The sequence below is a fragment of the Annulohypoxylon truncatum genome, assembly GCF_022578515.1.
Source record: "Annulohypoxylon truncatum strain CBS 140777 unplaced genomic scaffold F4807scaffold_22, whole genome shotgun sequence".
Classification (NCBI taxonomy): domain Eukaryota; kingdom Fungi; phylum Ascomycota; class Sordariomycetes; order Xylariales; family Hypoxylaceae; genus Annulohypoxylon; species Annulohypoxylon truncatum.
In genome coordinates this window covers 291,025-317,346 of record NW_025953808.1, presented here as the reverse complement: position 1 = coordinate 317,346, position 26,322 = coordinate 291,025, and the positions used below count along the sequence as shown (strand labels likewise).

Genomic DNA, 26,322 nt, shown 5'->3' with positions numbered 1-26,322 from the left:
TTTTCGTAAATTTGGGCAGGTGGTTGATTAAAGTGTATGAGGCTTGCTTAGAAATCGGAAAGAAAAGAGACGATGCACACGTAAAGAACCGGTAGAACCTCAAACGCTATCGATAATATAGCGTGCATTTGGTGCGCTTTCGGATGTCACTTGGCGGGGCAGATTTCTGTAAGATTGCCACATGCATTTTTTTAATGGATTTCTAAAGGTACATAGGTACTTAATTATGTAATTGTACATTTGCTTGCATGTCTCTTTTGGAGCATTGAGATCCGGTCAATACATAGCTGAACCAATTGGATTCTTACAGTGTTTTATAGCGGGAATATGTATGTAATGACTATATAAGTAATTGTTGCGTGCAGTGCTCATAAAGAGCTTGCATCCGTGATACCATCATGCTTAACTGTACACATGTGGTACATAAGTGCCATAATATGACCCTTGGAATTATGTATCATTGAGAAACGCTTAATCCAATGATTCTATGTAAATATTATAGGTTCTCTGTCTTCAATTAAATATGATTTTCGTTAAATAAGTCTGATTCTCTATTTACTTTCTTTTAACGTTCGCAAACGTATAAACAAAAACATTAAATTCAATGTTTACATTATTGTTCTAGAATAGGGCGCAGAATTACTACGTCAGAATAGAGGGGCAGAGGGGCTAGTGAGACCCAGTGCGTAGGTACTTACACGTGATTTTAGTACTTTATGTCAACCATCGAAACGCGACGCGCGACAAGTTTCTTGATGTGACAACGAACAACCCTTAAAATCGTCAACTCCCAGTTTTCGGGGGAATTACGCCCTCAATTCCCTTCAGACCCCTCTTTGACAAGTATTAAAGCTATATAGAAAGACGGATTATTAGAAATACCATTGTAACTTATAGTATTAGCTCCCAGGTTACTGGAGGTTTACGAATGAAGAAGCCGAAATCATGGCTTCACCCGAGCGATGTCGAGCTCAGTTTCGAGCGTCAGAATCGAACAACCAGGCCACCCACGACGATGCAGAACTTCTACAGTCCTTGAATAAGCTTTCGCTTTCCACATCACCTTTTAATTCCTCAACTACTAGAAGATTATCTACCTCGCCAAATTCCAGTGCGACTTCGCAACCACCCACAACATCTACAAGATTGTCTTCTGTTTCTCCAAGCTCACAAATTAGAACATCGTCTCGCAGTCCTTTCAATCGATCCGCTTCTAACGGGATTATTTCCCAGTCTCGTTCATCAACACCCTCTCTACTTAGAAAAACTTCCATGAATTCCTTGCACTCTTCCAACGGCATTACACCAAGCCGTGCACCCTCTCGTCGCGGCAGCGCCGCCAACCTTTTATCACCTTCTCTCTCCAAACCCACGATGGAGGAGAGGCCTACTCCCACTGCTGCTTCGGTAGCAAGTGGATATCTCCAGAAAGAATTGGGGTTGCTCCACGGTAACACCGTGGACCAACGCCCATCAGATACCGTGGTAATTATCCACGACGCATGCTACGGCCACAGATACTCGAGGCCCATTAGTGCCCGAGGAAATATTAACGACATTGTCGAACGCCCGGAGAGAATCCAAGCCAGCGTGCTTGGATTGTCGATGGCCTACATACGACTTGGGGAGCGTCATTGCGACGGAAAATACCCCATCCATCCTCACCTCGACCCTCTATCTCTCCCCACCGTCCCATTCCACATCCGCAAATCACAGCGGATTCTTTCTCTTACCTCTTCGACCGTCACCAACGTCCACGGAACCCGCTGGATGGAGGAGCTAAAGCTAATGTGTGACACCGCCGAGCAAAACCTCGCCCTCAAGGAAACCGAGGTACGCAGACCCGAGATGAACCGAGGGGACGACGGTCCTCCACAGGAACTCCACTCGGGAGACCTGTATCTATGCTCCGAGTCTCGTAACGCCATCGAAGGAGCTCTCGGTTCGGTTTGCGAAGCTGTGGACGAGGTTTTCAACGACTCTCCCCACAAACGTGCTTTTGTCGCCGTTCGTCCTCCCGGTCACCACTGTTCCGCCTCATACCCCTCGGGATTCTGTTGGGTTAACAATGTCCATGTCGGTATGATGCACGCCTTCCAGAACCACGGAATGACCCATGCCGCGATCATCGATTTTGATCTGCATCACGGAGATGGATCTCAATCCATCGCATGGGAACATAACAAACGCAGAGAGGCGCTAAAGGGGAATGCGGCGATGTGGAAGAAAACCGCAATTGGATACTTCAGTTTGCACGACATCAATTCCTTCCCCTGCGAGAGTGGCGATGATAATGTCATCAAGAACGCGAGCGTCTGTATCGAGAATGCATATGGCCAATCTGTCTGGAACGTTCATCTGCAGGAGTGGAAGACCCTCGAGGAATTCTGGCAGTTGTATCGATCTAGATACTCTGTCCTGCTCGACAAGATGCGAGTCTTCTTCCGTACACACGCTGATCGATTGCGTGGCTCTTTACAGACATCTAAAGCCGCCATCTTTGTCTCTGGTGGATTTGATGCAAGCGAGTGGGAGAGTGGCGGTATGCAACGGCACAAAGTCAACGTCCCGACCGAGTTTTACGCTAGATTTACCAGGGACCTGGTCAAATTGGCTTCTGAAGAAGGCCTTGATATCGATGGCCGCATTATTAGTGTTCTCGAGGGTGGATATAGCGACCGCGCCCTTTACTCAGGCGTCTTCAGTCACCTGAGCGGTTTAGCTGGCAACGAGCCTTTGCCACCGAAGAGCGAAATTCCTGCCGGACTTAGTTACGAGATGAGCAGCATGGTTGGTTCGGTCAGCAGACGCAACACTTTGAACGGGAATGAACTGAAGCTTAAGGTGCCGGGGTTCCCATATGATCCGACTTGGTGGTCTGCTTCCGAGCTCGATCGACTGGACGCTGTTATGACTGAGCAACCTCTCGAGCCGCTACCGAGGAAGCCTCGAAACTTCACACCTGGGAACTTTTCTGCCCCTACGCAGGCATCCTGTGCAAAGGCCGTTGATCCAACGAAGGTACGGCGTACTGTTTCGGGAGTTGCTTCTACGCCGGCTGTGATTAACCGGCCACCGAGCCCGCCGCCTCCTGACGTCCCCTGGAATGTCGCTGCTCATGAATTAAGCAAGCTACTCATTCCGAATGACCGTCAGATCAACAGCCATAGGCCTGAAGAGCTCAGGACTGCGCCAGCCAGGGGTAGACGCGAGCGCCAATCCGCTGCGCAATGCAACCAAGCCAACGATGATACGTCCTCGGTTGTAGGTGGCACGAGAAAGTCATTACGCGAAAGAAAGCCAGTCAGTTACTCCGAGTTGAATGACCCTACTTCTCGTAGGAAGACAGTTGGAGGGCCAACCGGTCTGGCAACTGAGAAGGTAAGACATTCCTCAATCTATACTGGAATGCCAGCTAACAGCGGTCTACAGGCATTCGCTAGAGGCATTCCGAGTAAGAATATTCCTGGTGCGGCTCAACCGCTCAACGAGGCAAATCTGCTGGCAGTCAATGGAACAGGTGGCGGAATTCCCAGACCTTCAACCTCGCAGAGTGTACGACCCGAGTCATCGATGAGTGCACGAAGTCAGGTGCCTGCGTTGAACGTAAAGAAGACCCGACCAGCAGCACCTAAGAAGGAAAGCGCGCGAGCACCGAGGAAGCCTCACACCACATCTGTCAAGACGGAGGGCGCTTCTCTGCCTTCGAAAGGACCGACCCCGTCTGCCGAAGTGCCACCCCCTCCTCCACCTGTAGAGGAGGATCAACCGGGTTCTTCTCCTGTAGAAGACAGCTCACCCGATACTGTGATCATTCGTAGGGGAATTAACAGGATCCGGTTTAACGTGCTGACTACGGAACAGAGGGAGGCTAAGCGCAGAGCCGAGGCCGAGGTAGCGGAAGCCGAGAGACAGAGGGTGATGTCGGCAGAACCAGCCGTTTCTGAAAATGGAAACGGAAATGGAAATGTGGCAAGGCTCGCTTCTCGCTTTGGGGCTGCGCAGGACAGTGACAACAGCTCAAATGGTCGTAGCCGATCTGGATCTGCCATACCCATGGAAGCTAGTGACGGTGATTCGCCACAGTTGCCTAAGCCTGCTCGATCTAATTCGACGAAGGCGCCTACTACTTTCACGCCCGTTAGGTACAGCCAACCGCCTCTCGCCTCAAGTTCGCCAGTCCAGCCTGCGCCAGGGCCAGCCCGAAACATGCCGGGCTTCGTCCACTACCAGCCTAACGGCCCACCACCCACCGCTGTCCCGTTATCACAGCCTGTCCAAATCCTGGAGCCTAATACAGATGTTCCAGCTCAACGAGGCAGGTCCTTGCAGCCGGCTTTTAGCGCAGTATCGGCGCCGGCGACACCCGCTCGACATGGCGGGCATAACTTCACCGCCACGTCAGAAATCCCGTTTTCACCCCAGCCGGCTCAACAGCCGCGTCCGGCATCGACTAGTCCCAAGCGCAAGATTGAGGCGGAAAGCAATGGAGCGTAGGAAGCTCCTAACAAACGTCGACAATCACCAGTGAACTTGCGCCGATCGTCTCGGAACAAGTAGACACTGGTATACTATAGTATACTCAGATGTTCCAACTATGGAAGGACTCTGAAGAATATTGTGTTTCATGTGTGATAGGGACTGGAAGTGGACAGGGAGGGCAGATTTTGAAGTCCTATCATCGAGCGATCGAATTTCTTTTATAAGGGGGGCGGTTTTAGCGATTCTGTTTATTATTATTACGATACCCTTTTTTGCTTTTGAGTCGACTTTTGAGTCTGACATATTTGTCAATTTTTTGCAAGTTAATGGCTGTCTTTGACATTATTCAGGCAGGGTATGGCATGGTCGATAGGCTTGGTGGGCACATACAATAGCTAATTAACTAGTACATACTGGTTTTTCAAGAATTTTGGTCATGACTGTTGATGTATACTATTCTATCGAGTCCAACAACAGTAAACTATTTCATACCTTTTTGACTAATCGACTTGCCTGGGGCATATGCTAGTACTCTTGACCACCTACCGTGGGCAGTCTACGGGAGAGTCCACCAAAAATCCGTTACCATTCAAAGGTATGTCACTCCTAGTTGTCATTTAAGTATAGGATAGTAGTTGCTTACGATACTTCTCAATTTTTTGGATTATCAAGAGTTGTGAATTCAATTTCAAAATGCAATTCCCCTACGCCTAATCTTACCCCTATCTTAACCAATCCTAAAAGAATCAACTGCTATTGCTCCCAAATGGTATCTAATGTGCCAAGAGAATAAGAAAAGAAGAAACGGCCGTTCCCAAAGCTACCAGTGTCATTACTATTTTTCGATTATTGCCCAAACCCGGTCCCGGAAACACCAGTCATGCCGTCGTTCGCGGGGCTCAGCGATGCACCGCCTAAATCAGGACTCACATCCTGGAGCAAGTCATTCATCTCCTGCTCCGTGAAGTGGAAATCCACGTCCATGTCTCCCGACAGCGCTAGCACGGGATCCGCCCCCCCGTCACACGAGACGCCAGCAACAGTCGCCAGATCCGCCGCCACACCCGGCGTCATCGGGCCCGTCGAAGCTCCAACACCATCTCCAACCCCAGCTTCCGGCACACTAGCAAGCGGCTCATCAAACGTCCCCGCCGCCCTAACACTAGCCTTAAACCTCTCCAACAACACAGGGTCATCGCAGCTCGTCCTCTGCATAGCCATGATCTGCCGCGCCCTCTCGCGCAGCGCCTCATCACTCGGAAACCCCCCTCCCCCCGTCCTAGACATCTCCCGACGCACGTAAGCCGTCAACCCGCCCTCGAGCTCGCGCGAGCAGAACACCTTCGCGGGCGCCGGATACCGTCGCGCGAAGCTCTGCAGAAACCGGTTCGCCGCGCCCGCCGAGGGCCCGAACGGCTTCGCGTTTTCGCGGAGAAAGACTGTGGGCGAGGCGGAGAGCGGTTCGATGGGTAAGCTTGGGTTGGGCGCGACGAAGGGAGGCGCGAAGCCGGTCCCGCCGGCGCTGGGCGCCCAGGCGATGTTTTCGGCGGAGCCGAGGCCGGGCCCGCTTGAGGGGGGCAGGATGCCGGCGTCGCGTTTGAAGCGTTGCAGCCATTCGAAGTTATCTGCTGCGGTTTGGTTCCAGGGGTCGTCGCTGTGGGAGGGGGTGGGGGGTTAGCGGTGGGGTGTGTGCGGTTATGGATAGATAGATGGTGGATATTGAGTGAAGGGTAGAAGGGGTTAGGAAGATTAGGGGGGGTTAGGGGTTAAAGGGGATCAGACTCACTCATCGTAGATTAGCCATCGCGCTTGGTACTGGATTTCCTCGTCGGTGGGCACGTGGCGGTTCGGGTTGTTGGGGGACATGGTCGACGCTACGAAGCGGCTGAGGCCCTGGGCCAGGCGGCGGTAGCAGTTTGTGTCGTTGAGGAAGAAAGGACCTGTTTTGATAGAAGAGTTGTTGATGCTGCTATGGAGTCCGGGCCCGGGCTGATCACGGAATGGCGGTAGGTTATCAAATAGAGGTCCGACGTATTGCGAGTCCCTCACTACAGTCTGGTTTGGAGGAGATGGCTTTGATTGTTGTCGGTAACTGATCGGAGAACCGCTCGATGTCGATGTGGTAGGCGGCGTCTGGTTAGGAGGGTGTCTCTGTCTGAAACGAGAAAGCCAATCTAAGTCATCGGCTGCTGTCTGATTCCATCCGTCGTCTGTATCGTAGATAATGATACGGGCCTGTCTCTGCAGGTCGGCGTCTCCGGGTTCAATGCCCATCGACCTCTGCACTTGGAGGTACTCCGCGAGCTCTCGCTCTAATCTACTGTAGTTGTGGATGGTCGAATCTATAGTCTTGGGATCTTTCGACCTTGTATTAACATCCTCCAAGTCTTCGGTGCGCGGTAAAGACGCTCGTGTCTTGAAATTTTCAAGCCACTTCGGAGAGGCGTATATCAAGCGAAGCATCCAATTTGCCACGTCTTCAGAGGTGCTGCTGGACTTCTCCTCCATCCTACTGATGATGCGGCATGCTTCGACCTGAAGCTCGTGGTCCATAGCAGTTAGACCTAATAGCTGCTTAGCCTTCACAAAATCCTGCATCTGCTGCTCGAATTCGCAAGCTTCGAAGATATCCTCCTTGCCATTGATACGTAGCGAGGTTACTCGCTTGTCTAATGGGTTCCGAATCGGCCGGAAGGCAGCGGTCCGAGCCTGTTCTTCCGCAGATACGACAAGATCTCGCAGCCACGAAGAAGTCTCCCAGTGATTGGGCCTCAATTGCGTCTCGCAGCCAAAAATAATACTGCAAGCCTCCACCTGTATCTCAGCGTCGGTCGGCCTCCTTCCGTTTTCCGCCGCGAAATTCGATATCCAGTGCTGGAGCTCTATTTTGAGAAGTTCGTAAGCATTGGTCGGTGTCGCCAGCGGGCCACTGCCAGCCCTATAAGGTAGCGGCGTGTTTCTCTCGTCGTGAATTAAATCTGCCATCGGTTAGAATTCTATTGGGGAGAGAAGTATTCTAGTCTCTCACAGGGTGGGATGGAGTTTTCCACCATCTCAAGAACGGGTGCTTCAAAACCCCAGTCACCCTTCCAGTCAGCCATAGTGTTTCCCGTCTTGAAGTGTTCGGCCAGGTGGTCCACTCTGATCGTCCAGCTATCGAGCACGACGCCGCAGAAACCACATCGCGATCGGATCTCGGGAGAGGCCACTCGCCATCTATCCATCGCCCACGGCAAGAACTTCACATTGTGCACAAGTTTGAGGTGTTGTCGGAGATGGTCTTTCCTGTAGAATGTCCTTTCTTCCTGCGTTCGTTCGGTACATCCGGAAAAGTTGTGGGATTCGGCGTGAGCGTCATCAGGGTTCACCTCGCCGCAGAAGACACAGCTCATCAGTCCATTATCTGGATTCACAAACCGTGGCCCGTCGGGGGAACATATCCACCGCTCGAGAGAAAGGTGCAGCGACTTCTCGTGCCGCTGCCAGTCATGTTTAGTCCTAAAAGTTTCGGTGCAGAATGTGCACTGGAAAGTTTTGAGCGGCTGGCTTAGGCTTTCGTCAGCTCGCTTAGGTGGAGCTCGACGGCGGCGACGTCGCCCTCGAGTCCGGACGAATGATGGCAAGGACCCAAAAGAGCCATGTGACTTGCTCGAGTACGCGGATGCGAAAGAGCCACCGCTTGAATGAGAAGTACCAAGACTGCTAGCAGACGACTGGTTGCACAACGACTTGCTAGACCCATCGTCCGAGTAATTGGAGACGTACGGACTGTTTCGACCAGATCCGGAGGTTTGTGAGTACGAGTTAGAAGAATCCGAGACGGCTCTGGCGATAGCTGCGACAGACGCCGGTTCGTTCTCTGGCGGCGAATTGGCCCAACGCTGCAAGGGGTTCATGTTTTCAAGAAGTCCCGGTGTGCCTCTCCGCTGTGGAATATCGATGGCCTGGGCGTATCCTCGACCGACGTGGGGTGATGTCGCTCTAGTTGGCTGAATCTTGCCCCGGCGGCGAGCATTCGCTAGCCAGTTGGTAATCTGTGTCTTGCTAAGGCCGGTGATCTTTTGTAGGCCCTCCTTTTCCTCCTCGGTGGGATACGGATGTCTGCTATGTGTTACAACCCAATTCTTGAGAATCTTGACTGACTCCCGGGAAAACCGAGCGCCAATCTTCGGCATAGTCTGGGGCTTTGGCGGTGACTGTCTATTTTCCGAGGCGGAAAACAGGCAATGAGCAGGCGGAGCTGAAGTGACCATGGTAGTCAACTCATCTTCGTGGAGAATAGAAGTCGCCGGTCTGTCGCCCATGATCGGCCAGGGGTTCGCGGGAAAAGTCGCACCCGCCTCGGCAGTCAGGTTATTGTCTAGGGGCCCAAAGCTACACTCGCATCGAAGGGCAACGCAGCTCGTACAGTAACCTTTATATTTACCTTCACGGATTCTCTTGCATTGGTAGCCTCCGACAGCGCAATGGGTACAAGGGGCCTCCGGTGTCTCCCAGTACATCTGCGAGTTTGCCGCAGGTTCCGGTTCTGGGAGAGCCGACATGTCGATATCCTGTGGCATTTGAGTAGACTCGAAATGTTCGAGGGCCCAGTATGACCAGTCGTCGCCATCAACGTCTCCGAACATGAGATCCATGTTTGGCTGCTCCGATGATGCGGCGACAGAATCGAAGGTACCGGCTGCGCCCTCTGATGTTGTCACAGGATCAAGGGAGGTGCCAACTACGGCAGCCTCCCAGTTGACGAACTCCATCTCTTGGAGCTCGTCGATGGTCGTCATTGTGAAAGGGCGTTATCTACTACCTAGAGTGGTTTACAATTAGGGCGTAACAGTAAGTTGAAAAGGAAAGGGCGCCAGTTTTAGTTGTAACACCCGTTACGGCTTCAACCCGCGATCTCGGATAGGGTGGGAAGCATATAAGGAACAGGAGAGGACCGGCTGATGATTAAGAAGGGGATTCGTTTCTATTAAAGACGGGGAAAATAGTCCGGGGAAGGATATAATGGAAATATCGACTAACTTCTTAAGGTTCGAGTAAGCAAGGTGACGAACGGGAAAACGAAACTAAAGCACGCGACAAGCGCTCTCCCTCATTGACTGGGCTCAATATGCGGGTGTTATTGTAACGTGTAATGTCCATATACGATATGATTTGCATACACTGCTCCGCTTGTCGCTAAGGCCGGACGCAAGACGATGAAGATCGCTAAGCGGGAGAAGCGAAGGAAGAGTCATCGTATATCTTGCTCGGTCTTGCTATCACGACAAGCAGCCAAAAGTTGGCTCCGGCCTTTGCTGACCATCGCCGAAACGGACCATCCAACCATGTAATGAATGTGGAGCCGCGCCCTTAGATTGACGAGCAGGGCGTTCGTCAAGAAAGGTGGGGAGAAAAGACTGCTGAAAAGATTATCATTGGTCCTTCGCTCGCATACTACTGCAACGGCTCTTGACGGTGTATATTCTCAGATCCGTTCTACTGTGCGGCCATGACCGGACCGTCCTAATCCACACCGCCAACTGCTGCTAGGCTGATAGTTGAAGACTCTAGTAGCATAGGATGTGTCATTGCATATATATTATCTTTTCAAGACTTTTCTAGAAAGTTGAGTGAGGAGTAATACGTAAAATTGTGGAAGACGAACTTACCTAGTTGAGGCGTTAGACGACACTGTACGGCAGATTTATCCTTGTATTCCTGCCCACCTAACTGGCGGCGCCTCCACTGAGTTGCCCATACTTGAAAGAGAAGTTGTGTCCAATCAGAATTGACTATTAGCGAACTAAATCACAACTACATGCTTGAGTAAGTAACTCTTTTCAAACTAAAGCAAGACAAACATAGCTTGGTCGAACACCGAAGCATTTATATTCCAGATGAGCCAACTCAAGCGTATTGTTGATGCCATCATAGAGTTATGCAAGTAGGGCAATGGGGTGAATCTCACAATATTGAAATGCGGAAAGGAGCTAGAGCTTCTTGCTTACAAGCTAACAACACGGCAAGCAAATTCACTCAAGTATAGATATCATACCTACGGTCAAATACCTAAGTAGGTACCTATTGAAAGACCTACTTTTTGCTACGGTTTATAACATATCCGCCTGAATCATGAGATATAATCAAACAAATAATCTCATGCTTTGGTTAAAGAAGATTGCTGTTGTGTGGGAAAAGGGGGATAAATGATTAAGTGACTGGAGGTGGCTTTTATAGACTTTGCTTGCTTCAGTCGCGCCATAATAGATATATGGCAAGGGGGATGGGATGAGTATATTAACCATACATAGGCATATACAGGTCTTCTTGTTGAGTCTTAATAATCGCAGATAATTTATTGAAAGCTACAGCTTCTCACATGTGATACCGCTCATTAGTTCCCCTTTTATACTCGGTACTGTTATAATAGGTATGTATCAATCGGTTCGGGTTGTCTGGATTGGAACTCGTGTAGTATGGGGAATTGATAACGTGAGTTTCGGGGGTACCTATGGAGCGAATATATTTCGCGTCCAAGGGCTTGAATAAAGGCAACAACTTGCTAGAAACATCGGTAGATTCATCAACTATTATCACCATCTAAGATGCTTGACGCAGTCAATACAGTTCAACCTAAGCGAAACTATCTAGTTTTGTCCCTGCAAGGTTGTGGTGATGCCTCAGTATAGGGCGCAAATCAGATCAAGCTTGCCACATGTCGATCATAAAATGAGAAGTTATATGTAGGTGAGTCCGTGTTGTATCCATCTCACGTTTTCTCTGTCGGCTGGGACTAGAAAGAGGACGGGGAGCAGCAAGAGCTATTGGTTTTTAATACCGTTCCATAGGCCCCTTACCCCCCAGCAACACTTCCAAGGTCTTTTCTACGGATTCTTCTGGTTCATCGCACCATGCTCATTCCATTTCACATCTGATAAAATATGTGTCGAAGGTAGATGTTCATGCATTTCCATTGCTGTTACCAATTGCAAGTTCTAATCCGCAACCCATCAGGTAACCTGGAATGTATCTCATAATTTATACCTATTTCCTGCATTAATGAACAACCAAGTTAATCTACAATATCGAGCAAAATCAGAGAGTATGCCTTTTGAGTAGCTAGCATACCCAGTATGTTGGTATGTGACACTGATAATTTTCATTGCGAAAATTTATGAGTCATTCACTCGAAGATGACCTCCGGGTCGGAGCCACGATGCCATTGTATGTCAACAAGATTGTCCCTATTAATTATATTGTATCCCCAATACAAATAGAATGATGTCCATATACGATATTAGGTTGCCCATAATAGTGAAAATTGACCTACCTGGTTTGTAATTGAATCTTGGTATGCAAAATCCGCATCACCTAAAAGGGCGGCTTTCAAGATTACATCAACACTTCTGGTGACGTAGAGATCTCTTACAAATGTATACCATGCATCTACTTGCAAAATTTCAACCTTATTTCTTCTTGTCCTATTCATAATGCGAACGTTACGTAGTTATAGGCATCATCACGACGGCTAGGGTGATAGGCCGAATAGTTTCGACGAGAGCGGGACTAGCCACTAAAGATCAACTGATTCCTCCCGGTTCCGCGTCGGGATGGGACATAAGATCCGACGATCCCCGTCGGTAGTCCGATTTTCATTACAACTTTACTTGACCGTATTTGTTCATCGTGGGAGTTAAAACTTGAATTCCCGCAAGAGACGGAGATTATCGGATGTAAGCGATGTGACGGCCCCGGTCGGATATAATGATTGTTTTTTTCCGGTATTTAGGTATCTTTACCTAGGTAAGAATTTGCTATTGAGTAGGATGATGGAATGATCTTGCTATGATGCTTGTCGACTTGAAATGGTATATCAAGGTTCATCGTCCGGTCCCGCCGGGCTATTTATGTCACCGCTTCAGCAACTACGTAGGAAAATCATGCTGTAACAATAACATCAATGACTTGGTATAAAATAGCATGTAGGTAGTCTAGAAACTGAATTCATCAGCATAGGCTTCAAATTACCACATCTTAGACACTTGAATATTCGCTTTCCTTAACTTCAAAATTGCAATTTCAACTGCCATCATAGGCATCAACAAAAACCAGCTTCAAGATGGCCCCTGTCAACAAAGCCGCCTCCCTCTCTGAGCCCAAAGCGTACCCGCTAAAGATTGACTCCTCACCGTATCCAACTGCTGGAGATGGAGAAATCATCGTCAAAGTAGCCGCCGCTGCCGTCAACCCTATGGACTGGTACATCCAGCTCTTGGGAAACGATCTGTTCAACTGGATCCAGTATCCATACATTGGAGGTACAGACATTGCCGGCACAGTAGTCGAGGTTGGTCCCAACGTCAGCAAGTTTAAGGTCGGCGACCGTGTGGTTGGTCTTGCGGGTGGGTTCAAACCTCGATTCGGCGGCTTCCAGAACTATGCCGCCCTCGAAGTCAAGACTGTTACGCCGATCCCCGATGATCTAGGCTTTGCTGAAGCCTCCGTCGTGCCTCTTGGAATAGCCACAGCAGCATGTGCCCTATATCAGAAGGACTTCCTGGCGCTCGACCACCCGAGTCTTAATCCGAAGCCGAACGGCAAGACATTGTTGATCTGGGCGGGCGCCTCCAGTGTCGGGACCAACGCTATCCAATTAGCTGTGGCTTCTGGCTACGAGGTATACACGACATCGTCGCCCAAGAACTTCGACTACTGTAAGCAACTTGGCGCAGCGCGTGTCTTCGATTACCACAGTCCGACCATTACCCAAGACCTCATAGAAGCCTTCAAGGGCAAGACATGTGCGGGTGGTTTTGTCATCCACCAAGGTTCAGAGAAGATTGTTTTTAAAGTGGTCAGGCAAAGCCAGGGCAACAAATTTGTAGCGTGTGCGGTGAATCCCACTAACGTCCCAGAGGGCGTTCAGGCCAAGATGGTATTTGCAGGCACGCTCAGGGATAACGAAGTAGGGCCTCTGATTTTCGATCAATTCCTCCCGGCAGCCCTGTCCCAGAAGAAATATCAATGTCTCCCGAAGCCTTTAGTTGTCGGGCATGGCCTAGAGCACGTCCAAGTTGCGTTGGACAAAGGAAAATCCGGCGGCGTGTCGGCTCAGAAACTAGTCGTTACGCTGTAAGGTCCAAGCGCCCTGGCGGACCTTCTGAACCCACTGAAGGTGGCTTAGTTAGTACCTACATAGCCCGGTCCGATTTTTTATGTAAGTTGAGGGGACTTTTTGATGTACAATAGGTATCTAATAAATTTACGCAGTCTTCGTATCGGATGGACGCGTAGATATTTAAACTGCTGTAGTGTAATAGCTAGCATTCGAGCCTTCCAAGCTCGAGATCGAGATGTATTCTCCCAGAGCTGCATTTTTTGCGATTTTCCCCTTAATTTTTAGAATTTCTCGCGGCAGTTCGCGGGGCTGAAAAAGGGCTAGGGGGTCTCGATGCTGACTATGGAACTAACTTATCGCTACAAATCATACAACTCTTGTTACAATACTTCCAATTAATATTATCGTCCTAATCTCGGATGCTCTTGAGTTTTATTTGATATTCAAGGCTCAGCAGTTTTATTCTGGTTGATTTCCTTCACGTTCTTTCTGGTATCCCGCCAACCCATACCCCATGCAGCAAGAAAAGCCCCCACGCCCGCACTAGCGACTAGGTAGAAGACTCTATCCAAACTGTCCGAATATGCAATTAAGACATTGTAGAGGTCCCGAGGATCGACAACATCTCGGAAATGTCTTGCGCCGGCAGATAGGACAGCCTGTGCATCGACATTTGGGGCTTGCTTTGGTAGCAGAGACTTGAGACTCGCGTTGAAGAGTGTGTTGTATAATGTTAGGAAGATCGTGGGCCCGATGTATTGTGCCCATAGGAGTAATGCCATAGCAGGCGACAAGTCTTTTTGGCTTACAGCATTCTGGACAGCAACGATAGGCTAAACGTCTGGTCAGTTACTAGGTACAGTAAAGGTCGATGGGTAGTAGAAGTAGGAAACAAACCATTTGTAAACCAGCGCCACGACCACAGCTAGCAATGATTTGAAATCCAACCCATTTTCTAGTTGACGTATCCGGTCGGAACAAAGAAAATAAACCACAACCGATTGACATAAGAACACCAGCGTAAATAGAGAACGGTGGTATGTAGCCCACTCTGGATACTGGATAATACCATTAGTATTATCAATCAAAATATCCTCCCGATATAGTAACTCACCTAGAACTCCAGCCAAAACAGCGAACACTAACTGGCCGAGAATGGTGGGTAAGAGATACACACCACTCAGTATGGCACTCACGCCTTTGATTGCTTGGAAATAAATAGGGAGCCAGTACGACGTGCCGAAGAGGGTCGACATCTGGAAGGCGTTATTTAATGCGCTTGCCCAGACGACTCTTCTTTTCAAAATGGAAAAGGGGATGAGACCGTCGTCGCCTTTATAGTTGTTCCAGAAGACCCAAACAGTTAGAGTCGCAAAGGCGCCAATGAATAGACCGATAACTTGGGATGAATTCCATGCAAACTGGTTTCCGCCGTATTCGAGAGCAAGAAGGAGCTGAATAACTGCAGGGGCAAGCAAGGCAAACCCTATCAGATCCAGATGGTGATGGATCTTAGACAGAACCTTCAAAGCCGGCCGTTTACCCATCTGATCAGGGATATGAAGGCACAGAATCGGTATGGCAACTATAGCACCGATTGGGAGATTGATGTAGAAACCTAGGGCGCGATTAGCTCCAAACTATGTACATGGAGTAAAGGGGTAGCTTACTCCATCTCCATGTGTAGCCGGAAGTGAAGGCACCTCCTATGAGAGGTGCAATAACGGTACCTAGCTGAGCAACTGTTGGGACGATATAGTCAATATTTGCTGCTCAAGTTCTCCTGGGTACAGTTAAGGTTAAGATCAACTCACCCCCCTGGACTAGGCCGATTAATGCTGTACGTCGCAAAGCATATTAGTCTAGCTCCAGTACAATGGTAGGTATAGAGAGCAGAGAACTCACGCGGACGCCTATGAAGAGGTACACAGCAAGATATTATGATGATAGCACCACTAAGTAGACCTGATGCTCCAGCTCCAGCTACGGCACGGCCGACAATGAGCATGATAGATGATTGCGCAGCGCCGCATAATGCAGAGCCTATCTCGAAGATGGCGAAGAAAGTGATGAATGTCCACTAGTCAGTGTTAGAGGGAATATACTAGAAGAAGGAGCATGTGCAGGCTGACCTTGAGGCTAAAACAGTTGTAAATTTTACCTGTTAAAGGCTGGAACGAGGCTCTGTACTTCGAGTCAGTTTTCAGGCCATGGATATTAAGGGTTTGATGGACCATACGATCCAAGGTTATAGGCCGCTGAGTACCAGCCAATATCTTGAAGAGAGTGGAACTCATCTGAAATAGCTGGGATAGCCTGGGGTAACTTAGTCAGTGAAGGTTATATCGGGGTGTCATGAAACATGATACTTACCGTGCTAACTATGGATGTATCCAAGAGCATCAAAAAGGCAGCCAGGCAGATGCTAACGACGATAGAGACCAGCTTTGCTCCTGTAACATATTGAGGATTTTCTTGCTCAGACGCTTTGCCGGGTTTTGGGGATTCTGGTATTTCCGCATATTCAAGGGAGTGTATCAACTCCTTTTCACTTCCATGATCCTTCTCAATTCCTGACAGCTTCTCGCTCCCTTGTTCATCGTTCGTTACATGTGTCTGCACCTCGACAACGTCGGTTTTCGAATACGAAGTGGTGGTGTTGCTACTAAAACTTGATGTGAGTATAGAAACCAGATTATAAATAATTGGAGTATTCCGTGATTCATACCTCATAGCTGAAATAGACTTGGATATAGGTATATTCAGATGCTCTACGGTTGTCTAAGCTTTGGTCGCATCCAACCGACCGTCTGGGCGGCCATTAACTATAAGGAGCTGGCAAAAGTGTCTCTACAGAGATGTTTTATATCACAGATGATCGCCATCATTAACTATCAATTAATAATACTTGTTGACACAATTTGTGGATGCAAGCTAAGTCCAACTTCGGCCGGCGAAGAGACTCCATAACGTTACTATCAGTCAGTACTAGAGATATAATTACGAGACGAGAAAATGATGGCGGCGTAGATTATCGCAAATATCGCGCCTCTATCTTGAATGTATGATGATAATTTGAGTGAGATCAGCACTCTAATAATATGTTCAAAGACAGTGTCTTACAACCGCCGTCGCTCAGCTGGCAGATCCCGGACGAACAGGTCTTATCTCCGTGTCCGGCGGAGGCGGGTTGTTTTTATATCCCTGTTCCGCCGCCTGGATGATTGATGAATGAGTGCGCCAACTCTTGGAATCCCGTTTCCGCCCGCCGCAACTATCCTGCGCATTTCTACCAATCTAATGATCATTAGGTCTAAGCAAAATAGCTTCCAGAAACATGGAGACAGAGTCGCATTTGAATACTTCTAGACCTCAATCTAGGTCCTCCTCTATCCCTGGGAACCGAGCTTGCGCGAACTGTGCTCGAGTAAAATGCAAATGCATTTATCGGACCGACGACGCCACTTGCGAAAGGTGGGTTGAATATTTCATTTTGACTCAGTCATTTGGGTCTTTATTGAGAAGATCTATTGGTCTTACTATCGTATTATATGACCCTTGGCGACAATCTCTGATGCATCTTAGATGTTGCCGTCTCAAAAAGCAGTGCGTAGCATCGATTTCTGTTGGGTGTCGCACCGCAAAGCGTCGCCAGACTTCTAGAACATCTAGACTTGAAGAGAAACTCGATGAACTTGTGTTGCGCCTGGAGGCCCAGCAGCGTGCCAGAAGCAAGGGGATGATAAATGAATTAGATAAACCCGGAGAGCAAGACCAAAGTGAATCTAACGCGGAGAGTCTACCCATCGCCTCCTCGACACCGGCAACACTTACCGAGAACCTTGGGGGGCCAACCTTGATCTGCAGGGGGAAAACGCTGGAGTCAAGTTCTTCCTACCTTGATGAGCCAACCCCCTCAGAAGCTGAGGAGTTGCTGAAAAGATTTCGCGAAGATACCATAGCAAGTAGACCCCCAAGTCGCAAGATGCAAGTTATCGCAGCACTGACTTAACCATTAATAGGGGTTCTTCCCATTCGTGTATATACCCCCGCATGTGACATCTCAGCAGCTTAGAGAGGCATACCCTTTCCTATGGCTGAATATTATGTGTATAGCGCAAGCTTCGCACAAAGAACGGCTCTCTCTTAGTGACCAAGCAAGAAACATCGTAGTCCAGAAGGTTGTCGTTAATAGAGAAAAGAGCCTGGATCTTCTACTAGGACTCCTTGCCCTTGTAGGTTGGTTAGTGCTTCTCATCTAGGGTACTACAATCCTGTGACTTAATCCTAACTCCCAATGTGACCAGGTCACAGCGACAACGAAGAGAAAAAGACAAGCCATTCTGGACATTATTCTCACAACTTATCGCTACCTTGGTCTGCGATCTAGGTCTTCATATGCCACAGCCTGAAAACGCACCGATGTTCTGTGGCCTTGGCAAGGATAACGATTCGCGAATATCCAACCTCTTCGGAACGCCGACTCACGATGTGCAACGGGCTGTGTTAGGCGCGTTTTTTCTTACTTCTAGGTCAGTCTCTCCTTAGCCTTTATTTCCATTCGTATATTATACCGTACCTACCTCAGGAGTCTGATACATGACAGGGTATCTAACATCTTTAAACATGCCCCTGGCCTCCGTTGGTCTTCTCATCTTGACAGCTGCCTTTCAAGTCTCGCCCAGGAAAGCACAGTATCTCAAGATGAGACTCTAATCGCGCTAGTAAAGATGCAGCTGATTATAAACCAAATACATGATGAATCCCAAACCAGTGGTGGTGGTAATCTCCCAGCTCTCTATCTATCCGCTCTACGATCGCAACTACACGAAATATCCAGGCGGGAGAAGTTTACTACTGCTGCTAGGAATCATCGTAAGCTATATCAAAAAGTTAAGCATCATCAATTGCCCTTTTCACTGACGCGTGTATTCTAGCGATAACCTCAATGTTTTACCATTATACAGAAGTTTTAATCAGCGAATCCGCGATAAGTAAACCCCTCGCATCTTGGAATGAGCCAGATATGCGACGTTTTGAGGTCTACCAGAATTGTCTTGTATCGATTCAAGCGTTCCTTGACGCATTTTTCGAGCTGCCTATCTCTTTATTAGAAAGCATGCCTTTCACCAGCTACCCACAAGTTGTCCGTGTCATGAACTGTCTCCAAAGGATCACAACCATTCAAGATCCCGCATGGGATCGAGCCGCCGTTCGAACAAGTATTGACTTACTTTCGACATGCGACAAGATGATCGCTATACTTGAATATTTGAAAGCATCAGCGACCTTAGCTTCAAGAGACGGCAGCGAAGACCAGACGCATAATTGGGGCCTCCTTGTATTCCGGAAATTGAGAGAGGCATGGCAAAATGACCTCGACTCTATGGATGCAGAGAGTACAGCGCGTCGAGAAGTTCCTCTCCCAGGCGGTATATTCACGTCGCCTATGATGTTTGTGGGCGATCCTTGGTTCTCTGACACATGGAACGGATTTTGGAAATAAGTGCATGGGCACGTAAGGCTTCAAGGGCTACATTAATGGAGCTCTCAACCCGCCAAAGGTTTTCCCTATATCCTAAATAGGTAGTTCCAACTCTCTTCTCGAAATGTCGGTGCATAAACCCCGAATATACCTAGGTAAATGCAGATCAATTTCTACGAAATGGATGATTCCATTCAGACTCAGGGACTTGGATTAAGACAATAGCAGGGATAAGTCCCAAGTGGCCAATGGACGAAAGCTATGGTTACCCACTGCATAACTGAGCCAATGATATGGGAGGAATTTCCCAAAGTGGAAAAATCACATCGGCCCATAAAACTCAATCTATGAAGTATCCATGTATACCGAAGTCTACCTCCTCTCATATAGTACGTAGATGCTTAGGGCCACGCTTTAGCATACTCAAAGACGTTTATCCCAAATCGAATGATATGTATGATTGCTGATGTAAAGCCCCTTGCAGACTAGCATTCGAGGGAGATATCAGTAATCCGGACTAGGGCGGGATATCATTTGTTTACTCCTAGAAGGTCATAGCTAAGTTCCAATCCTCTGGATCCCAACCTTTCAACGCCATGAGCTTTTCCGTGTAATCATCGTCGTAACCTTGGTATGCTGAGGCTCCATGTCCTAATGCCTTGGGATCCCATGTAACTTCATACTTCTCTTTGAGAACGTCACCCCTTCCCCCCAGTCCATCCTTCTCTCCCTTTACCGATGAAGCTTCAGTTACCGGCTTATAACCTATGTACAATATACTGTCCACTAAATTGCATATCTTCGCCGTACCCATCCAGTCAAAGTTGCTAAGTATGATGCCAACTTCTTTGTTAGGTTCTCTGTACACATGGAGTCCTCCATAGATGACCTCACAAATGCGGCGGATGAGATCATCTTTGGTGACACCGTCAGGTTCACCCTCCTTGGCATGAATCTCGACGTGAATTGTATCGTTGGTATCGTTGAAGTCGAGACAGCCAAGGCACACGGGGTCATTCCATCTTCCATAAAATGTTAGGGTCAGCTCCTTGACCGGTTTCTCCATGATGGCGTTTGGAATGTCATCTCGTGATGCCGCCTCGCCTCGTACTTCGTCGAATATGGCACGGTAGTAGGCATTGTGTTCCTCCGGAGTCATTTCTCGGCCACTATCTCTCACTGCGATCGCAGCCTTGTCAAGGCGCTTGGATAAGAGCTCGAGAAGGGCGCTCCATTGTGGTTTATGAACAACCTGCGCCTTTTTCTCATTCGCAATGTCCTGCTTTTGGATTCTCGGATATGAGGTCTCGTGTTTTTCCATGTAGCCTTGATGTTTCGTGGTCCAGGCTGTATGAAAATATAGAATAAAAATGAAATAGGGTACATCAAGGGATCTAGGCATATAGGAAATTTTGAACATAGCTTGCTGTACAGAGTGATATTTAACGGTGAGGAGATGGTATGCCAAGGTTGTTACTACTGAAAGTTTCGTCCAACAAAAGTCTCTTCAGGGGGAAAATCCAGTAATACAACACCATAACAGTGAAAGGAGCCAGGATCATACTGCCAATGAGGTTTACTATGGGTAGTTTTCAGTTCTTTAGGGCCCTATCCGATACCCGGATAATGTGAAATATTTGCTTGCACATAGAACCAACACGGTAATAAGGGACTTTCGTCAATAAATGTCTCACCTCGGGCGCCTCTTGTTTCTTTATTCTCATTCTTAGATGACATCTGTATTCTTCTTTAAAATTCATACAATAGAATCCAGTAAAAGTGCCATCACTAAAGCTAATTCACAGCAATTGATTAGAAAATTCCTAGTGATGTTCGTCCGCATATTTAGAGTCCTCGTACCTGTTCTCATCAAAGCGAAAGCTAGAGGTGGTTCGCTTAATCTTGGGTGGGGCGACTTCTAGAGGCGCCTTATCGTGAGATCTAGCCGCTATCCGATGCGCGCTTGAAGCCCTTGCAGCAACAACGTGTGATTATTCTCGTATTCTAAAAAGGCGCTCGCTTATCAATCGTAGTCATTGCTAATAGCTTTAAGAATTTATCTAGCATAATACCAGTATATGCTTGTTTTCTAATTAGTCACGGTGCTTATAACTTACGCCTAGATTTATAAAGGCTATTGTAACTAACGACCCAAATTTCTCTCGGAGTAGTTATTCATTATTCCAGAGCTGGTAAAGAGTCACATTCTATAAGCTGTTACCCGGAGCTCCGATACTTGAGGTTGATAGAACCTACTAAGTACGTTATACGATGATGGAGCTTCTTCGTAGGGTATGTGTGCTATGACGTTGGCTAACGTGGTCGGCATGTAAGGGGTTCTTGCTGGGCCATAGTGTTGCCGACTGCGCAAACACGGAACACTTCAACCTTCTATACGATAAACCTGTAGATACTCACAGCTCCAGAGGAGCTTAGATAATGTGAAGACATCAAATGAACGCAATAGCCCTAGATGCTTACTAGTCCTCAAGCACCTTTGATATCGATTTTCATTGCTTTATAGAAGTCGGTCTCCCAGTCTGGCGATATTGACCATACTTCAACCTCTGTATTCGTCTGCGAGATCGATCTAGACCGTTAGGGGGCGGGATTCGGTGCTGGTGGCATACTTGGGCGCCTTTCTTGTTGATATCTGCGAGTGTGATAAGTTGATAGAAATTCGATGCGGGGTCTAAAGGTTGGTAGAAAGCGCCAAGAAACGGATCGTCCCTACGCCCGTGTGGCAGAGTTAGGCGTTCAGGGGAGAAATCCTCATTTTAATAATGGCTGGTGGCGATGTCCCTGATTATCGGTAGGTATATCGGTGGCACAGCACGGTTCCCTCTTCGGTCTTGATAAAATCGAATACTTCCAACCTTTAGTGTATACATCATAGGACTTGAACACTCGGCGTCGCCCCTGTTACTAATTTCATGACCATCGGTTTCGCATTAGATCCTAATCGCATTCTCTGTTCGGGACCGTTTGTGACAGATTCGCGTAACAAGCTACGATGCTGTGAGACGGTGTCTCAGGAAATCCCTTGTCAAAGTAATCTAATTGGACAGATAGAGTAGCAGTCAAATGATCCAAGTCTACTGCCCGCGCTGCTGGGCTGCGGCGCAGAACGAGCAGACCCACCGAGTCAGCTTACAACCCGCTAACAGTCAGCGCCGATGCAACGGTAAAGTATCTGGCAGCTGAATAACCGGATAGACCGCAAAGAAGGTTGCAATACCATGTTATTGCATCCCAAACAGACAATGAGTATAGCGTACCCTTGACCCTTCATCATTGACAGTAAACACCTGCCCAAGTGATTCGTCTTAGCTTGCATCATGTACCCCTTTTTTAGATCCAAATTCGCCCATTCAACTCCTACTAAAACCTCAAAGCGCAAAGCTAGATGAGTAGTAGATCCCCCGCTCCGTGTGTGCCTGGTATCGTCGAATAAATCCGCTCAGAAATCTGCCGCTAAACACCCAACTCCCGCTATGGTATCGTTTCAAAATGTCGCTTCGTACCTAAACCAATTCGTAATAGTAAATCATAGAAAGACCAGAAAGAGTCGTTACGATGATGTATCCAGAATCGCTGCATGTACCGCAGAACCTATGTTAGGGTTATTCAACGCTGTCTCGTTTTGCGGCCCCGGTTTAAGATAACAATTGCCCGGCGCATTTCCCTCTACGGCGAATGTGCGATTCGTCCATGCTGGAATAAAGCTGACCCCCGCACAAGTGGCATTATTAGAGGTAGCGTTATTGGAGAAATCCGAAGGGATGTAGAAAGAGTAAGAAGCGCAGGCGTCGATGCAATCGTCGAAATCACCCACACTACGATAACGGGAGTCAGTAAGCACTTATCTAGCAAATATTGTAGGGGTTTTAAGCATGTCTCTAGAGCAAGAACTCTTTGATCGGCTCGATTAGGAAGTTTCAACTCCCAAGACAAGCCAAAGGAGATAAGAAGTCCTCTCGGCATTACATACAAGAGGGATGAGAGTGGATTATTCGGAGCGTCGCTGTTGCAATATATCTTGAAGGCTGGTCGGTCGAAGACTTGAGATTAAATAATTAGCGATCGCTTTACTGGATCATATTTATACCATCTTAAATACTTACATTGAGACGTGTAAGTGCTCCCTGTTACTGAAGCAGAATTCGTAGAGCATCCTTTATCGATATTGCTAAAGCCTGAAGAGGTGGAGGTCGGGGCAGTCACCGTGACAGTCGTCGGCGAACTAGTCATCGAAGCCAGTCTCGCTTCAGCGTCGTTCGCCCTGTTTGCTTCAACACCCGTGCCAGCTGCTAGCCCAATCACAGCTGCGGATAAAATCGCAATAATAACAGATAGGGTAAACACTAATATCGAGCATCCCAATATTCGCTTGTGTGCTTTTCCTTGCTCCGTTGGAGGTACAGCGCCGTATGCCGATTGAAGATCGTATGTATATGGCGAAGAAGACGAATTTTCAAAAGGCGCAGCGTAAGCCGCGTTTATTGTTGACGGATTCGTCGACTCTTCCAGTTTCACGGGCGTTGCTTGCGCATGTAATGGCACATACACGGCTTCTGGTCCGGAAGGTGGGAGATGGACTTCCGGAAAATTGGGAGGTGCCAACTCAGGTGCTTCATCGTGCTGGAGTATCGTAAGTATACCACTACAGGCTGAGGAAACCAAGATACGGCGATGGTTAGATACTCACTCTCGGGGGCATGATTAGCAACAGATATAATGGCGACAATGGGTATCATTAGGCTTGGGATGGTATAAAATTCTCCAAATGGTCACAACTTCCGAACGCAAACGTCACGATTAGAAAGATCGTGATCGGTGCTGACAGAGAAGAAAAGTATCAGAGATATCTAGCGGAAAACACAAGAGCATATGAATGGGATGTGGAATCATAAGCGGGTAAGGATCTAAGCTAAATGGGATTAACCCCTGCTCCCCAGGTAATAAATATCTGCGAATGTGAACCAATCCGGAGGCAGCTCCAGCGTTTTGGTAATAAATTCTTCACGGAACCGAGAGCTGTGCATGGACATGCCACCCGGCAGGGTCGAAGCAGACCAGGGTCACCGTGACCAATGCGACCCTGGGTAGAGGAGCACCATAACGCTTTCGAATCCGGACGACCTCGAGAGTAACACATAATGGATTGGCCTATACGCGCATGCATATTTGTATCAAAGCCCTACGGATAGTACTGCGAGCTTAAGAACAGAGATCAATGGCTTTTCATATTCACCGTCGTGACCGCACCAAGTATAACGGGTAAGAGGCATGGCAGAGGTAGTATCCTAACCCTAGTAGTTAATTCACTAAGGTTCCGATCTCCAATCTCCGAGTCCACAGCGGACGAGAGGCGCGCTAAACTGAGCAGCTGAGAATCCCTACCGCATCATAGGTTGCGTAGTAGCCTACCTACCTACCTTGGTAGGTATTAATCAATAAATGTAAGCTAGGTAGGTATTCAAGTGTAAAACCTCTCGTGTTAATGAAAATGTAAAAGCAATAGTATTTAGATAGGTAACAAATGGGGCTAGCGATATGGGAATATTTAAGCAGACGGGTTCACGCATATAAATGGTCTTCGCGAGGACATTAATTGAACGATAATTACCTGTCAAGCACCTACCTATCTAGGTGAGCAATGAATGTCAGCTGAAAAAAGCTGAGAGAAATAATAACCGTGATTACAGAAGTAGGTACATAAAAAGATACGTTTTCCCATGACAGTTGCTATGAATGCTACTTTCCCCTGCTCAGGGACAGGATATGTTCAAGCCGGCAATACTCATGTAGTGCTACTATTCCAGAGTCCTAGAATGTAGCACTGATGAAACGCACAACATCCAACAATTTATTTCAGTAAAATTGATCGATTCCAAAGAGATATCCTCGACCAGCTGAGCTGACATACTAAGTTTTTTATGCGGTAGAAGAGAGGTAGCGTTAATAGATTAATTTACCGTTCCCACGCAAGCACTAGGACATCTTCGTCAATGGTCTTCCAAAATACGGGGAGTGCTGGCGCCATCTTATCGGTATTGTGTAGAGTCCCATAGGGCTGAAGAGTAGAGTATAAAAACACATGATCAGACCATGAGCTTGCCTCGGAGCTTATTCAGTACGAGATCGCTTATATCTAGCGTAGGACTCTTAATAAAACCTGTTTCAAGTCTAATACCCAACCTTACAACACCTCACAACAAAGACTGCATCTGCTACAGTAGTACAATCCACGCCAAGTAAGTCGCCTCGAGGTTTCTTCCCTGTCCTTGAATCCATGCGAAACACAATACTACCACGTGCAGCACGTGGTAGCCTCCCATTCCCATCCCATTGAGAACCGAAACCCCTTTCAGAGTTTAACCAATGAAAGAAATAATATCCGATTAAATATTTGCTGAATAGGCACATACTCCACAAGGACTGCTCAGGCAAAAACTGCCAACACTAACTACCTACAGAGAGCATACAACTGCTATGGTAAAGAGACACAACGAATCAAATTGAGAAGTTGCAGGCCGATTTAGTATCTCACGTCAGCACTATAGCTACCTTATACACGCTCCACAGCGCAGCAAAGGAGACTACCACTAAGTTAACTAGCTAGGTACGTACAAAATAAGCCCCCAACTATAACTTCCATGATCTGTCATATTAAACTGGTCATTGAAAAAAGCAAGTTGACGTGAACTATTTTTTGATAGTTCCACCGAACACAGATGCACATGGCATAAAAATAAAGCCTCCGTCCCGGGCGAAGAAAGCCACGGGCAGGATTTTGAGCCGCAAGGGCTGTGCTAAATCCAGACCTCTAGGATAACCACCCTGTCACCATGGCGATTGCGCCGTACAGCTCCATTTATATTCCTAGATCAGTAACCGACGAGAACATTTCTAGTTGAACCGCCGAAGTTTCGGGGAGGCTGGAAGTTGCCCCTTGCTTCAACCCGGTTTTTTCACCTGCGAGCATTTTCAGCTCCCAATTACGGGATAGTCTTTATGTCAACACTTAAATGTTAAGCGATGTATTAAATCGTATCTTCGAAATAGAAAGATCTTAGAAACAGATGTTCTAGGATCTAGAAATAGTAGCATCGGGATGAGCGGATCGGATACCAAAAACGTCTAGTTGTTGGCTCTGTGCTATCAATTTCAACCGGGGGGGGGGGGGGCGGGGGGGGGGGCGGGGGGGGGCGGGGGGGGGGGGGGGGGGGGGGGTGGGGGGGGGGGTGGGGCG

The 26,322-nt window shown here is 47.9% G+C and overlaps 7 protein-coding genes across 7 annotated transcripts; 3 read left to right on the top strand and 4 right to left on the bottom strand.

The window, feature by feature from the left end:
• The first annotated feature begins 751 nt into the window (after window positions 1-751).
• F4807DRAFT_431210 (Arginase/deacetylase) lies at window positions 752-4,982 on the top strand. The gene is made up of 2 exons (XM_047998477.1): window positions 752-3,381; window positions 3,433-4,982. Exons 1-2 carry the CDS (start codon window positions 946-948, stop codon window positions 4,495-4,497), a joined length of 3,501 nt encoding a protein of 1,166 aa, XP_047852926.1. The 5' UTR covers window positions 752-945; the 3' UTR covers window positions 4,498-4,982.
• A 134-nt stretch (window positions 4,983-5,116) lies between these two features.
• F4807DRAFT_431208 (uncharacterized protein) lies at window positions 5,117-9,886 on the bottom strand. The gene is made up of 4 exons (XM_047998476.1): window positions 9,505-9,886; window positions 7,511-9,286; window positions 6,269-7,460; window positions 5,117-6,136 (listed from the first exon to the last, which is right to left on the bottom strand). The coding sequence occupies exons 2-4, from the start codon at window positions 9,261-9,263 to the stop codon at window positions 5,329-5,331; spliced, it is 3,753 nt and encodes a 1,250-aa protein (XP_047852925.1). The 5' UTR covers window positions 9,264-9,286; window positions 9,505-9,886; the 3' UTR covers window positions 5,117-5,328.
• Window positions 9,887-12,431: 2,545 nt separating this feature from the next.
• F4807DRAFT_150883 (GroES-like protein) lies at window positions 12,432-13,639 on the top strand. The gene has a single exon (XM_047993208.1). The coding sequence runs from the start codon at window positions 12,584-12,586 to the stop codon at window positions 13,598-13,600; it is 1,017 nt and encodes a 338-aa protein (XP_047852924.1). The 5' UTR covers window positions 12,432-12,583; the 3' UTR covers window positions 13,601-13,639.
• Window positions 13,640-13,804: 165 nt separating this feature from the next.
• On the bottom strand, window positions 13,805-16,633 carry F4807DRAFT_431204 (major facilitator superfamily domain-containing protein). Its single transcript, XM_047998475.1, has 10 exons — window positions 16,311-16,633; window positions 15,956-16,247; window positions 15,822-15,898; window positions 15,715-15,766; window positions 15,488-15,662; window positions 15,397-15,420; window positions 15,253-15,324; window positions 14,697-15,200; window positions 14,480-14,640; window positions 13,805-14,415 (listed from the first exon to the last, which is right to left on the bottom strand). The coding sequence occupies exons 1-10, from the start codon at window positions 16,313-16,315 to the stop codon at window positions 14,026-14,028; spliced, it is 1,752 nt and encodes a 583-aa protein (XP_047852923.1). The 5' UTR covers window positions 16,316-16,633; the 3' UTR covers window positions 13,805-14,025.
• A 195-nt stretch (window positions 16,634-16,828) lies between these two features.
• On the top strand, window positions 16,829-19,178 carry F4807DRAFT_150841 (uncharacterized protein). The gene is made up of 6 exons (XM_047993207.1): window positions 16,829-17,056; window positions 17,168-17,543; window positions 17,605-17,825; window positions 17,890-18,114; window positions 18,189-18,457; window positions 18,520-19,178. Exons 1-6 carry the CDS (start codon window positions 16,920-16,922, stop codon window positions 19,086-19,088), a joined length of 1,797 nt encoding a protein of 598 aa, XP_047852922.1. The 5' UTR covers window positions 16,829-16,919; the 3' UTR covers window positions 19,089-19,178.
• Window positions 19,179-19,611: 433 nt separating this feature from the next.
• On the bottom strand, window positions 19,612-20,388 carry F4807DRAFT_461729 (uncharacterized protein; the record flags this gene model as incomplete). The annotated part of the gene is made up of 1 exon (XM_048001722.1): window positions 19,612-20,388. One exon carries the CDS (start codon window positions 20,386-20,388, stop codon window positions 19,612-19,614), a length of 777 nt encoding a protein of 258 aa, XP_047852921.1.
• A 2,134-nt stretch (window positions 20,389-22,522) lies between these two features.
• On the bottom strand, window positions 22,523-24,012 carry F4807DRAFT_150827 (uncharacterized protein). Its single transcript, XM_047993206.1, has 4 exons — window positions 23,776-24,012; window positions 23,192-23,708; window positions 23,059-23,128; window positions 22,523-22,903 (listed from the first exon to the last, which is right to left on the bottom strand). The coding sequence occupies exons 1-4, from the start codon at window positions 23,785-23,787 to the stop codon at window positions 22,639-22,641; spliced, it is 864 nt and encodes a 287-aa protein (XP_047852920.1). The 5' UTR covers window positions 23,788-24,012; the 3' UTR covers window positions 22,523-22,638.
• Between the last annotated feature and the right edge of the window lie 2,310 nt (window positions 24,013-26,322).